At 45.2% G+C, this 13,019-nt stretch overlaps 1 protein-coding gene across 1 annotated transcript in view; it reads left to right on the forward strand.

The window, feature by feature from the left end:
• Nucleotides 1–12,421, forward strand: part of LOC146357850 (uncharacterized) — a 43,104-nt gene extending 30,683 nt beyond the window's left edge. The window contains exons 3-6 of the mRNA XM_084828597.1: nt 302–398; nt 7,948–8,052; nt 9,085–9,216; nt 12,048–12,421. Of these exons, the coding sequence (XP_084684723.1) occupies nt 310–398; nt 7,948–8,052; nt 9,085–9,216; nt 12,048–12,162 (441 nt within the window). The 5' untranslated portion in view covers nt 302–309 and the 3' untranslated portion in view covers nt 12,163–12,421. The remainder of the gene's footprint in view (nt 1–301; nt 399–7,947; nt 8,053–9,084; nt 9,217–12,047) is intronic.
• The last annotated feature ends 598 nt before the right edge of the window (nt 12,422–13,019 follow it).

A 13,019-nucleotide genomic window follows, 5' to 3' on the forward strand; every position in this document is an offset into this window, starting at 1 on the left:
AACTCATTTGAATCCGTTGCAGATTCCCCAACATCCATAGCTCACACCCTGTGCTCTCCATGCCCATACCATCAAATGCATCGTCACTGGAATTTGCCAGCCATGTCCAATTTACCATATTGGCTGAACCCCTACCATGGTTATTCTTTCAGTTTCTACCAGTGACCCCTTCTTTATTTGTTAATATCAATGGCTTTCTTTACATCACACTGGAATGTGTGCATGGGAGACAATAGGCAATCTGTACTAATCGGACAACAAACGCCTTTTCATTACTCATCAAAACACTTTGGATTTTAAGGAAACATCATGGCTTCGCTGATGACTGGGCTGTGGCAGCTAGCTATTGTGATGACAGTCTTGTCTCACATCTCAACATCACTTCCTTCTTTGCAGAGGTAAGACTGCTTTCTATGACTCAGCTTTTCTCCTTTTCTTCCTTAAGCAGCTTTGTTTGCGCAACCATTCAAAGCTTTTCCAGTTCCACTCCTAGTCATATTCCACCTGTCAATCCTGTAACTCCTCTTTGTGTCACGCACAGTGTTCTCAAGAATGGGGGTGATCAGATCACTCTGGGGGGGAAATGTATAATTGCAAAGACATGTGAAAGCTTCCTTTGACTCTTCTAAGACTGGGTTGACAGCTAGTATTTATTTTTGTAGTATCTGTCCTTTTTAAAAAAAATATTGAGGAAATGTATAAGAGTACCCTGTAGCTATGTAGGCATATTGGGGATATAACCACTGTTAGGACTTCCTGCTATTCAAATTTAAGCTTAAAAGGATTCATTATAATGAATTATCTTTGAGATTATCGTCAAGTCAGTCTCATGTCACATAACTAACGTCTCCCAATATACTGGGTTGGATCCAGGCTTAGTCATGTTTAGAGTTGTTGTTGTTCTTCAGTCGTTAAGTTGTGTCCAACTCTTCGTGACCCCATGGACCATAGCACGCCAGGCCTTCCTGTCCTCCGCTCTCTCCCAGAGTCTGCTCAAGTTCATATTCATTGCATCGGTGATGCTATCTAGCCATCTCATCCTCTGCCATCCCCTTCTCCTTTTGCCTTCAATCTTTCCCAGCATCAGGGCCTTTTCCAGAGAGTTTTCTCTTCGCATTAGGTGGCCAAAATATTTGAGCTTCAGCTTCAGTATCTGTCCTTCCAATGAGCACTCAGGGTTGATTTCCTTTAGGATGGACTGATTTGACCTCCTTGCAGTCTTCTGCAAGAGTCTTCTCCAGCACCACAGTTCGAAAGCATCAATTCTTCGGCGCTCAGCCTTCCTTATAGCTCTCACATCCATACGTTACTACTGGGAAAACCATAGCTTTGATTATGCGGACCTTTGTCGGCAAAGTGATGTCTCTGCTTCTGACTATGCTGTCTAGGTTTGCCATAGCTTTCCTCCCAAGGAGCAAGCGTCTTTTAATTTCATGGCTACAGTCACCATCTGCGGTGATCTTGGAGCCCAAGAAAATAAAATCTGTCACTGCTTCCATTTCTTCCCCTTCTATATGCCAGGAAGTGATGGGGCCAGATGCCATGATTTTAGTTTTTTTAATGTTGAGTTTCAAACCAGCTTTTGCACTCTCCACTTTCACCCTCAACAAGAGGCTCTTTAGATCCTCTTCGCTTTCTGCCATTAGGGTGGTATCGTCTGCGTATCTGAGGTTGTTGATAATTCTCCCAGCAATCTTAATTCCGACCTGTGATTCATCCAACCCGGCGTTTCTCATGATGTACTCTGCATATAAGTTAAATAAGCAGGGCGACAATATGCAGCCTTGTCGTACTTCTTTCCCAATTTTGAACCAATCGGTTGTTCCATGTCTGGTTCTTACTGTTGCTTCTTGACCCTCGTACAGGTTTCTCAGGAGACAGGTAAGGTGGTCTGGTACTCCCATCTCTTTCAGAATTTGCCACAGTTTGTTGTGATCCACACAATCCAAGGCTTTAGCGTAATCAATGAAGCAGAAATCGACGTTTTTCTGGAATTCTCTTGCTTTCTCCATGATCCAGTGAATGTTGGCGATTTGATCTCTAGTTCCTCTGCCTGTTCAGAACCCAGCTTGTACTTCTGGTAGTTCTCGGTTCACATACTGCTGAAGCCTAGCTTGTAGGATTTTGAGCATAACCTTGCTGGCATGTGAAATGAGCGCAATTGTACGGTAGTTTGAACACTCTTTGGCATTGCCCTTCTTTGGAAATGGAATGTAAATTGACCTTTTCCAGTCTTGTGGCCACTCTTGTGGAACACTTTTGAGTGTTCCAAATTTGTTGGCATATTGAGTGCAGCACTTTAACAGCATCATCTTTTAGGATTTTAAATAGCTCAGCTGGAAGACTGTCATCTCCGCTAGCTTTGTTGTTAGTAATGCTTCCTAAGGCCCACTTGACTTCACTCTCTAGGATGTCTGGCTCAAGTTCAGTGACCGCACTATCATGGCTATCAGGGACATTAAGATCTTTCCTGTATAGTTCTTCTGTGAATTCTTTCTACCTCTTCTTAATCTCATCTGCTTCTGTTAGGGATGTCAGAGAATTTCGCCACGAATCTCGGGGAGCTGAATGCCAGCGCATTCGGCCCCCCGAAATCAGTGGCGAAACGGTCTGCCATGCCCCCGCCCCCCCGGGACGGGACTTACCTTGTGCGAATGTCCCTGGTGGCGGCCGGTCTTCCGACCGGCTGCCACCGCCGCCATTTCCAAGGTTTTTTTTTTAAAAATGTGATAGGCTACGTAAACATTTACTTAGCCTATCACGGCTAGATTTTAAAAAATACTGTGATAGGCTACGTAAATGTTTACGTAGCCTATCATGGCTGAGTTAAAAAAAAAAACCGCGCGTACGCAAATGGCGGCGCCCATGGGAGCTGCCATTTGCGTTCCTTATTTTGGCACGTCTAGTCTATGTAAACATTTACGTAGACTATGGCGAAAATAAGGGGAACGCAAATAGTCTACGTAGACGCTACGCTATTTGCATTCCCCTTATTTTCGCCGTAGTCTACGTAAATGTTTACATAGACTAGACATGCCAAAATAAGGAACGCAAATGGCGGCGCCCATGGGCGCCATTTGCGTACGCGCGGTTTTTTGTTTTTTGTTTAACTCAGACGTGATAGGCTACGTAAACATTTACGTAGCCTATCATGGCTGACTGCAGGGATGCAAACGGCGGCGGCTACGGCCGCTGCCATTTGCAGTCCCGGCAGGACAAGATTCGCGGCAGGAGGGACGGGGCGCATCCCCTCACCGCAAATCAACTTTCGTAAAAGGTAAGGGACTTTCGTACATCCCTAGCTTCTGTTAGGTCCCTGCCTTCTTTGTCCTTTATCGTGCCTGTCTTTGCACAAAATGTTCCCTTGATATCTCCGATTTTCTTGAAAAGATCTCTAGTCTTTCCCATTCTATTGTTTTCCTCGATTTCTTTGCATTGTTCATTTAAGAAGGCCGTCTTGTCTCTCCTTGCTATTCTCTGGAAATCTGCATTCAGTTGGATATATCTTCCCCTTTGCTTTTCACTTCCCTTCTTTCCTCAGCTACTTGTAAAGCCTCATCAGACAGCCACTTTGCTTTCTTGCAGTTCTTTTTCTTTGGGATGGATTGAGTTGCTGCCTCCTGAACAATGTTACGGACCTCCATCCATAGTTCCTCAGGCACTCTGTCTATCAGGTCTAATCCCTTAAATCTATTCCTCACCTCCACTGTATATTCAACAGGGATATGATTTAGGTCATACCTGAGTGGTTTAGTGGTTTTCCCTATGTTCTTCAATTTAAGCTGAAATTTTGCAAGAAGCAGCTCATGATCTGAGCCACAGTCAGCTCCAGGTCTTTTTTTTACTGACTGTATAGACCTTCTCCATCTTTGGCTGCAAAGGACATAATCCATCTGATTTCGATATTGACCATCTGGTGATGTCCATGTGTAGAGTCGCCTCTTGTGCTGTTGGAAAAGAGTGTTTGCTATGATCAGCATGTTCTCTTAGCAAAACTCTATTAGCCTTTGTCCTGCTTCATTTTGTACACCAGGGCCATGCTTGCCTGCTATCCCGGTGATTTCTTGACTTCCTACTTTAGCATTCCAATCCCCTATGATGAAGAGGACATCTTTTTTTGGTGTTAGTTCTAGAAGGTGTTGGAGGTCTTCATAGAACCGATCAACCTCAGCTTCTTCGGCCTCAGTGGTTGGGCCATAGACTTGAATTACTGTGATGCTGAATGGTACTGAGTACTCATTCGTACTGAGATCACTCTGTCGTTTTTGAGATTGTACCCCAGTACTGTTTTTCCCACCCTTTTATTGACTATGAGTGCTACTCCGTTTCTTCTAAGGGATTCTTGCCCACAGTAGTAGATATGATGGTCACCTGAATTAAATTCGCCCATGCCTGTCCATTTTAGTTCGCTGCTTCCCAAGATGTCGATGTTCAATCTTGCCATCTCATGTTTGACCACCTCCAGCTTACCTTGATTCATTGATCTTACATTCCAGGTTCCTAAACAATATTGTTCTTTACTGCATTGGATTTTCTTTTCACTACCAGACACATCCACAGCTGAGTGTCCTTTCGGCTTTGGCCCAGCCGCTTCACTCTTTCTGGCGCTACTTGGAAATACCCTCCGCTCTTCCCCAGTAGTATATTGGACACCTTCTGACCTGAGGGGCTCATCTTCCGGCATCGTATCTTTTAGCCTTATGATAGGTTCCATGGGGTTTTCTTGGCAAGAATACTGGAGTGGGTTGCCATTTCCTTCTCCAGTGGACCACATTTTGTCAGAACTCTCCACCATGACCTGTCCGTCTTGGGTGGCCCTGCACAGCATAGCTTATGGCTTCACTGAGTTACGCAAGCCCTTTTGCCACAACAAGGCAGTGATCCATGAAGGGGCATGCTTAGAGTAGATCCAGTCAAATCACTGATCCATTGATTTCATTAGGTCTACTCAAAGAATGACTAATCCTGGATCCAACCCACTGTCTCCAGAATAAGTATTTCCCAACAAGTTTATGCTCCCTAATTTTTCCCATCACTCTTGTCCCATGAAAGTCCCCACCAAATCAGTATCTCTCTTGAGAACTATTGACTCACTCAATCCATGCATGTACTTGTCAGGAGCACCCTTGCTGCCTTCTGAAATCCTCAAGTAGCCCAGAATCAACACGCAGACAAAAGGGCTCTTTTCCAAGGCTTTATTTCCATTCAACCTAAAGACACTTACAGATGCTAATTGCCTTAGCCTAAGAGGAAAACTTAAGAGGGAGCAGCCTACCAGGGGGTTCTAGCCTTAGGGAGTCAGTTGGTCTCCATTTGGAGGGAAAGGGTGAGAAGCCTCTGAACTTAAGGGCTAGGAGGAGAAAGTCCACCCCTTTCCCATGGGGCATCGGGGCGCATCTGTTGTCATCGTGCCAAGTAGGCTGAGCGCCTCCTCTCGGCGCCCGCAACCTCTTGCTTGTCTTGGTGCCTTGCATCCAGAAGCTCCAGTTGTACCTCCTTCTCCCTCCCAGGGTCACTGTCACTCTCAGGAATGTGAGCAGGGAGGGACTCTCCCTCCAGCTGCACCTCTGAAGAGCGAGCGGGTTCCTCTCCCATGGTTTCTATCTCTTCCTCAGAATCAGAAGTGCTTTGGGGCTCTGTGGGCTCCGATCCAACCCTGACAGTACTATGGGTTGGATCCAGAATTAGTTATGTTTGAAATAGACCTATTTAAATCAAAGGGACAACATAGTGATGAGAAACTTAAGTTCGATTGATTTCAGTGGGTCTGCTGGAAACATGATTAAGCCTGGATCTAATCCTATATGTGTGCAGAGGAGGAGCGGGACTTCATGCTCTGCCCAGGCTTTGATGTTCACAATGTGTCAACATGCCATCAGAAGGGACAGCCTACACGTGTACAGCTGGTAGATGACTTAACAACAGAATTTAGCTGATTTTAGGATTAATTAATTAATTAAAACATTTACATCTTGATATAAAATTCCTCTTTCAAACAATTGAAATTTCAACCCCTGAATGCCAAATGTTGTGGTCAAATGTCAACACGAGAATCTGGATTTCAAAATTTGAACATTCAAAATTCAGCTCTAGTAAACAATTGGACTTCAAAAGTAAACAGTTGGACTTCCTTGGATAAAACTGATACAGGCACCATAATCTAACACGTTCTGAGACCCCAGTCTGTTTCTCCCATAACTGTGCAGTCCTATGCATGTTCAGTTGGAAAAAGTCCAACGACTCCCAGCATTCCCCAGCCAGCCATGCTGGGAGTCATAGGACTTTTTTTCTGTCTAAACATGCATAGGATTGTGCCCTAAATCTCCTTTTCTAACATAGCCAGTAGTACCAAACCTACATTTTGCCAGTATCCCTGGATACTGCAACAGTCATGCAAAGCAGTGCCCAGCACTGTTATTCGTCGAGGGAATATTTCCCATCGTTTCTGGTTCACCTGGACACTGCTACAAATCTGTGGCCGCATCCACAGCCTGAAGCCCTCCCTATTGTGCCTGCGGGCCCTCGGCACCACCCACTTCACCCCAGTAAGTTTGCAGAAGGGGATGGGACAGAGCAAAGAGACACCATTGGGGACTTTACTGATTCGGAATGGATATGATTGAGAATCAGGTTAGTTTTGAACCATCAGCAGGTATTCTCTGCAATAATAAATTTTAGTGGCCCCATTACAAATTGCATATGATGGGCCAGCCACTAGTTGAAACTCCTCTCTGTACTAGAGCTAAATGGCCACTTAATCTAAATTGCTCATTAATAAGGTCAAGGGAGTAGGCTATTGTATCTGGGCCACTGCAGTATTCAATATTCATTTCCAATCGATTTAATCAAGATATAGGTGGAAGCTGGACAGCGGTTTATAAGACAGATGAAAATGATTTGAGAAATGATTTGCTTCTCAAGATATTGTACATACACACACGTCTTTTGTTCCATGGGCAGCTCTGGACAAACAGTTTTTTCAGGTTTTTGAAAGAAGACAAAAAAGCCTGCAGAACGTGTTTATCAGAGGTGAAAGTGAGATGGCTGTCTATATGAGCAGCGGTTCCTCTTGCAAATAGTCTTCATCTCTCTAAAAACAATCTCCATGTCCAGCCTAATTAACACAGAGCCTGTTATACTTGTTCCTCTCTAAGCTCTGATGATCTTGACTTGAGAAACAGAGGAAAACCCATTCCCTCATACTCTGCAGGGACCTCATAGCCCCAACTCTTCTGCTGCACAGTCCTAGGAATGTCAGAGGATTCCTCCACGGATCTCAGTGAGGCTGAATGCCAGTGCATTCGGCCCCCCAAAATCCGTGGCGGAACAAAGCCCCACCACCCCATGAAAGGCACGCAAAACAGAGCACTTACCTGGTGCCATTCGCGCTGCTTTGCGAATGGCAGCCGCATCTGCAGCCGCCATTCGCTTCTCCATTTTTGCCGTGATAGCTTACGTAAATACTTACACAGCCTATCACGGCTAACACAGGGATGCTATTTGCATCCCTGCAGAGGCCGTGATAGGCTAAGTAAATATTTACGTAGCCTATCACGGCAAAAAAAAGGGAACGCAAATGGCGGTGGCTACAGCGGCTGCCATTTGCGGCTGCAGGCTCTGCATGCCTGCGAATGCACCCGGCCAACAGCTCCGCGGAGTTGCCACGGAGCGGAGCCAGCTGGCTTAGGATTTCGGGGGGAGGTACGGAGCGCCTCCCCCCCACCGCGAATCACCCCTTCGAAAAGGTAAGTGACTTTCGCACATCCCAACATAGTCCCACCATTCGTTCCCTTTCTTGGTTACTCTGGGAAGTAACAAAGGCCCACAGGTCTGGAGGCTGGCTTTTGCATATTGGAGAAACCACGTATCATATTTACAACTGAAAAGTCAGCACCAATGGCAAGCCATGCCACAGCATGTTTGGGATTACTCTTTTGTCAACCCCAGGCACCAGAGACAAATCGAACTCAAACTGATGCACGACGCGGGGATGAGAAGAGAATATGAAAAAGCTGCAAAGTTGCTTCAAACCCTGATGAACTACAAGCGCAGGTAAAAGATGGAGTCGATGTGTTAAAAAAGAAAATACTAAGCAGATTATTCAATCAATTCACCTGACCTTTTAGAACTTTTAGATCTCAGATGTGACATTCCTGATCTGTGGGCCAGAACCCTCTGAAGGCTTACAAGAAATGTGCAGGTTGATTGTAAGTGCTGGGACTCTCTTGAAAGACAATCCCTAGCTGGAGGTTTCTCCCTCCCTCCTTCTGTTGTTGTTATTTTTCCTTCTTTGGGCACCATTTTCTCTCTCCACTTCCTTCTCTACAAGTTGTTTTTGTGCCACAAGGTTTCTGACACATGTTTTACCTTCCAAACACACACGTGGAACGCTTGAACTTCCTTCAAGGGAGGTTGGGATGAAGCGAAGGGGAGAAGCGGCAGCCAGGGAACGGTCAAACACCCCCTACTCCTCTGCTCCAAATTCTCCTCCCCACATGGCACTGCAGCATGAGCCATCACGAGCTTTCCTTTCACGTCTTTGGGTGTAACCTGTAGCTGAATCCTGGGGTCTTCTATAATTAATTGTATGCCACCCAGAGGACTGTATGTTCTCTGATGCTGAGATTCTGCATTACAATAGACCAGCAGGACACTAAAATGTATGAATATATTAATTTGAATTACAAAATATAGTAGCCTGATCTAATCAGGACATTTTCATCCTAATTTGCTTAAGGAAGTCAACAGGCTTTAGGAGTTATTAATCAGTTTTGGAAAGAGGGAAAATGGCAAGCTTAATGCAGCCATTTTCGAGGGGGGGGGAGTGTTTCTCAAGGTTATATCTACTTTCTGTGACTTAGTTCTGTATCTAATTTCTGTGATTTCACATAAATGCAATGATTTCACAGAAATACGATTTCACATTATGCAGTGACTTACAACTTACACCAAGCATTTGGTTGGGTAGGATGAAAGTCTTTATGGAAGAGAGAAGGGTGAAAAACCGTGTATGTCTGTGCATATTAGCAAAATGTGCATTTGTATCCCTGACTTTTTTCATTTTGCCTGTTCCTTGTGTGTTAGTGTCCCAAATACATCTGGAGCAAAAGATGCATCTGGCTTCATGGATAAAAACACTGATGACTCATGGAGTTCAGAAGACAAACTCATTAAGCTGAAGACCTGTTTGCAGTTTGTACAGAACCTTGATGCAAGGTGAGAGCACTGAAAGATGCTTGCTCACTTCAAATGTAACAATTTCTTACTGAAGTTTTTAAAAGCATGTAGAGAAATAGCCAGGAGTTGCTGTGCTCCTGTAATGTTAGAAAGGCCAGACCTGAGTGCAAGATGTATGGATTCTGGAGAAGGGTCCAGCAAGGATGCCGTATGCAGCATGCATTCCTTTGTCCTATACTCACTCATGTCTGAATCTTCCACCATTACACAAGAACATTGGAAACTGCTTTGTGGTGAAGCATACCTCACTATTTTTATTTAGGATATTTAGGTTATATTTAGCATACCTAACTATTTTTTTATTTGGGAACATGCTTGACACATGTTCCCAAATGACATGAGTATATTTTGCATTCTCTCCTCCTTCTCCCTACCCCATAAATAAATAAATAGCAAAGACAGCAAATATCACCAAGCACAGAATCAGCACAGAAATACTTAAGAGACATCACAGAATTCACTTGCCGGGGTATCCTCACGTATCTGTTTTGTTCCACTATTTCCTTTGTGGAATGGGAAAGAAGTGGTGTAGCACTTTTGACCCCCTCTTCACACCTCACCATGCTGGTTTGCATGGTCCGGTCACAGGCCTCAGCAGTAACATCTGGACTTGGGAACAATGTGTTCAGGCAAATGATATTCTGCCACGGAAACAGGGAAGTGGCACAGGCTGTATCAACTTGTGTAGGCTGTATCAACATCTAAGCTGGTACATGTTGCCAGGGGGGCAAACTGAGGATAAATGTGCATCTGGAAACCCAAAGGATGAAAAGCATTTGAGGATGTGGTGGTTTTGAGCAGAAAAATGCCTGGCATGGAAAGAGTTCAGCTGCCCCTCTCCTTTCCACTTCGATGCTCAAAATTGTGGCCCCCTGAGGCTGCTTTTCACATACTTTGTATCAGGAGCACCCTAGCTGCCTCTTGCAGTCCCTACCAATAGCCAACTCAGGACACAGACAACAAGGAATTCTTTCCGAGACTTTATTCCTTTATGACTCTTTCAGAATACTAGTTGCTAGCGCCAAAGCAAGGAACAGCACTGGGGAAAGATAGCAGAGTAGCCTAAGCTCCAGGTAAGGCAGTTGGTCCCTGTTTGAAGGAGAATCACGGGAAGACCCTGAACTTATGGGCTAGGGAGAGATCCTCCCTCTTTCCCTTGGGTCCTCGGGACGCGACCGTTGCTTGCGCGCCAAACGAGCGCTACGCCTCCTTTCCGCACCCTCCATCTATCGTCGCTCCCTGCATCTGCACCGAGCGTCCAGCAAGCTCCCCTCCAGCGCTCTCTCATTGCCAGGGTCACTATCTATCCCAGGAATGCTGGCAGGGGGAATCTCTGCCAGCTGCTGTGCTTGTGAGAGATGAACGAGCTCCTCTCCCATGGATTGCTGTTTCTCCTCAGAATCAGAACTGCTCTGGGGCTCTATTGGCTCAGTTTCCACGCTGACAGTTTGTCACTGAACAAGCTCCCCTTTGAACACTGCAATAAGTCCTGCCATGTAAACACAGAAATGACTTTGACTGTCAGCTGGTAGCATGTCTTCAGTAACATATGGAACCACTTGACTTTTCAGCTGTGGAAATGATACATTTTGCCATGGCCAACTTCACCATTTCTGTTGAGGTCTACTCTCCAGAAGCATTTTGCAGGGGGAAGGAAGCGTTGCTTCAATGCATGTGCTTCAAGTTAGGAACAGTAGGGGGCACAAGAGGAATAGTGAGACTGATAGACAAGGGGAGGAGGGCCACATGTAATATTCTGATTCTCGGCATGAAGGACAGATAAATGAAGTCAGAGCTCATTCAGAGGGGGCAACAGGGGGCGGTGAGACTGGGGACACAGCTGCAGAATCTGGAAGAGGCTCAATAAACCACAGACAAGGTAGGATTGGGGCTGCCATGATCAAGGATGTCTCTACATTAAGCAAAAAAGCATCCTTTCCAGGGCTTTCGGCTTCCACTATCTTTATGGGATTAGGATGGGTTTATTTACACAGTAGACATGTGGTTTACATAGAGGAAGCGCCTCCCTCCCTCCCTGGCATGGGTGCAAAGGAGCAGGGGCGGGGGTGGGTGGGAGTTTCCTCACAGCCCAAGGCACATTTACTTGGGAATAAGCCGCAATGAATGTAACGGGGTGCTCTGAATCAACTGAAGACACTGATTCTGAGCTTGGTGGGCTGGGGGATCCAATCTGACTCCCTTCATTGCAGGGAGGCATTTTACTGTCTTATAGAATCATAGAATAGTAGGGTTGGAAGGGGCCTACAAGGCCATCGAGTCCAGCCCCCTGCTCAATGCAGGAATTCAAGTCAGAGCATCCCTGACAGATGGCTGTCTTCTCCCTCCAATCAGCAGTCAAGAGACACGTGGTTTGAATCAAGGAAAGTCCTTCTTTGGCAAGCAATTACACACTGCTGTACAGTGCCATTAACTTTTATTACTACTTTACCTCTGATCTTTTTAAAAGCATGATAAGGGGGGAAATGTGCACCAGGTGTCCTGGAGGTTGATGACATCATGTAAAGAACCGTCAAACGTCCGTGAGTGACCAATCACGAGTGTGGAATAAATCACTCGTGTAGAGACACCCCAAGAGAAGCCTCCCCCAACATGGTGTCTTCCAGATGTGTTGTACTACAACTCCCATCAACCTCAGCCAGCATGGCTAACACCTCTGGAAGGCACCGGGTTAGGGAAGGCTGATCAAGAGCTGCCAGATTTAGTGACAACGGTGGGTAGGAGTCCTGTGTTCCAGGAATGCCAGCCAATTACTATTGCATTATATTTTACCTGTCTTTCTTTGGTGACAGTTTTTCAGGCCAAGAAGGAAATGATGCCACTGAGATGATTAGCCGCTCCGTTTGCCACCTGATTGCAGAAGTGAACGAAGCAGCATCCAGCACGGCAGCTGAAGAAAATCAGTAATGAAGCATCCAGTACTGGGAGGATTCTCATATAAGGAAATTGCCACTTCTTTTCTCCTGTGTAAATGAAGTGACTTGGGGGAAACAAACTGCTAAACTATGGAAATAACTTAGTAAGGGGGTTTAGATCAATCAAGGGAAATGGGACTTGCTTAGAATGTGGTAGATTCAGACATATAGAGGACATCACATGGTAAAGTCTAGAATTCTTTGTCTTCAACTTTGACCTCTCCAAAATCAAATAAAGGAACTATAGCATGATTTGTTGCTTATTAGTATTCTGCACGTGGCATTGGATAATGGATCACAAAGGAAATAAAGTGACCCTTGCAAAGCAGATGCATTTCCCTTCAATTAGGCTTTTAGGACATTGCCTTTCTGTGAGCATACCCTGGCTTCAAAAGGTGACAAAATTTATAGTAAGAGCATTCGTTCTCATCCACCTGAAAAATCTTGAAAAGTTGCTTCAGTCATGAGAAAATATCAGAGAATTTTTCTTTGATGCATATTTGCATATTGGGTAAGGAATCTCTGTCTGCGCTTCCCATATGCAAATAAACACACTTCCTATGAGATGAGCTATGCACAATAAGAATAGACCACGCACAGAAGGATGGCATTTGCCAGCCTAGTTAGTTATTATGTTATTATGGCCCTGATGTGGCAGGCAGCAGCATGCTCTGATGTGGCAGGCAGCAGCATGTCACCATTCAAAGGGAAGGATGGACGAGAGTGGGAAAAATAAACACTCTCTATGGACAGAGTTCCTTCTGTTGGAGTATTGAAACTGATTTAGTGAGATGGGTTCCACTTGAGATATGATACCAATGCCTTGAGTCATCTTTCCCGGCCAAGCAT

The sequence above is a fragment of the Heloderma suspectum genome, chromosome 1 (assembly GCF_057233095.1).
Source record: "Heloderma suspectum isolate Gila_16-S chromosome 1, 16-S_ref, whole genome shotgun sequence".
Lineage (NCBI taxonomy): Eukaryota > Metazoa > Chordata > Lepidosauria > Squamata > Helodermatidae > Heloderma > Heloderma suspectum.